Source organism: Hemiscyllium ocellatum, chromosome 9 (assembly GCF_020745735.1).
Source record: "Hemiscyllium ocellatum isolate sHemOce1 chromosome 9, sHemOce1.pat.X.cur, whole genome shotgun sequence".
NCBI lineage: Eukaryota > Metazoa > Chordata > Chondrichthyes > Orectolobiformes > Hemiscylliidae > Hemiscyllium > Hemiscyllium ocellatum.
This window is the reverse complement of record NC_083409.1, coordinates 13,405,287-13,407,356: the sequence shown is the minus strand read 5'-3', so window position 1 is coordinate 13,407,356 and position 2,070 is coordinate 13,405,287. Positions and strand designations below refer to the sequence as shown.

Genomic DNA, 2,070 nt, shown 5'->3' with positions numbered 1-2,070 from the left:
AGTATTGTTAGATCATTGATGACCTGGATAGATTTGTTTAATGCTGTTCATGTCATTGAGCTTCTGATTGAGAGAGGGACAGAAAACACACAAAGAGAAAGAGAGAGAGAGAGAGAGAGAGGTTCACATTGTGAGATTGAGTGAGAGGACAAGGCATTTAACAGCTACCCCAGGACTCAGTGTTCCAATATACCAGAATAGCGCCTGCTATAGAGATCAATTAGAGAGTGACAGGAGGGAGGGACATAAACAAAGAGAGAATGAGAGAATGAGAGATTGAGGGTATGAGGAGAGAACAAGTGAGGAAACAGGTAGATAGATAAGTGAAGGAGACCAACAGATGATAAGAGACAGAGAGAGAGAGATCAACCAACACAGAAGGAAAGGGAGATAAACAGAGTGTCAAACACACATGGAAAAAGGGAAAGATATAAGTGGTTATATAATTGGGAGAGGACAGAGTCGGAAATGGAATAGAAAAAGAGGGAGTAAGTCAATGAATGACAGAATATATACAAGAGAAAGGGGAGAAAGAGAGAAAATGGAAAAGGGATGGAGAAAGTTCGGAAGGATGAGCAAGAGAGAGAGAGAGAGAGAAAGAGAGAGAGAGAGAGAAGAGGAAGTGTGAGGGGCTGACATGGCTCTCTCTGCCCGATGTCATTTACATACTGAGGAACACCCAGTCAGACTCTCACAGGCTGCAGCTTTATAAAGCAGAGCCCAGTGAAGGGAGAGTTTATCAGGAACCAGGCACAGGGACAGCAGCACACACCATGATTTCACACATCGAGTTGGTCTGGCCCCTGGCATTCTGCATCGCAGGTACATCAGCAATCTCTCCTTCCAACCTGAATCTTTAGCCCTCCATTTTACTTCAGTTCCACAGATTGTGATTGAAGGGAAAATGCTCAGTGTCTTCAACAATTTCTCATTTGACATGCTCTTTTTTTGAAAGTTCTGATTTCACTGTGTTTCTCTCTGACCCCTCAGGTATCAGCGGAGACATCATCATGACCCAGTCTCCCCCGGTGCTGTCAGTGGGACTGGGCCAGACCGCAACACTCACCTGTAAATCCAGTCAGAGTGCCACGACTGATGTTGAATGGTTCCAGCAGCGAGAAGGACAGAAACCCTCTCTCCTGATCTACAATGCAGTAATACGAAACACAGGAGTCTCCGACAGATTCACCGGGACAGAAGTGTCCATCACACACTTCACCCTGACAATCACCAACGTTCAGAATGAGGATGTTGCTGACTATTACTGTCAGCAAAGTAGGAGCTGGCCTTGGCACAGTGATACAGAGCCATACAAAAACCTCAATACACACAGCACCACTGCCTGTACTGACACATCCCACTGCTATATATAATATATAATAATGGACACAAAGTCCCACCTCCTGCCCTGACACATCCCACCACCATACATAATATATAATAATGAACACACAGTCACAGTTATATATAAACAAAACTTAACAAATTAGCTCCATGCCAGGCTTGTCACTATTCAGTCCCTGTGGTATTCACTGCTCACTTAAAGCCTCGAGTTTCCTTATTAAACATATAAGCACATGTGAAGAGCAACTGCAAGGGTGAACTGTGAAAAATAAAGTTCACAAACCTCCCAAACCCAGCTGGACACAGCCCAGACAGAGAGACAGGGACTCAACAGAAAGAGAGAAACAGTTTGAGAAAAACAGAGATAAAAGACATAGGTGACAGTGAGAAAGACAGTGAGAAGGTGAGAGTAAGTGACAGACAAAGGGGGACAGGGAGAAGGTGAAAGTGAATGAGTGACAGAGAGAGAAAGGAAGAGGGTGAGAGTGACAGAGGGAAGCAGAGAGCTAAGGTTTTTGTACAGCCTCTGCACTGGGTGCTCTCACTGTGGTACACGTTCGGTAAAGGAACCAAGCTCAGACTGAGTAAGTAAACCTCAATCCTCTGTTATTAACCCTGTCAATACTGAAACACAATTTCTAAAATACAAATGCTGAATTGTTCAAGGTGTTAGTGAGAAGCTGCAGTGAATGAAATAATTGATTGAGGAGCACTGTGTCTAACAGG

The 2,070-nt window shown here is 44.2% G+C and overlaps 1 gene segment (V, D, J or C); it reads left to right on the top strand.

Annotated features, from left to right (window-relative positions):
- The first annotated feature begins 754 nt into the window (after positions 1–754).
- On the top strand, positions 755–1,487 carry LOC132818591 (immunoglobulin kappa variable 3D-15-like). The segment is given in 2 exon segments: positions 755–822; positions 991–1,487. Coding segments are annotated over 2 exon segments (432 nt in total).
- Positions 1,488–2,070: the final 583 nt, after the last annotated feature.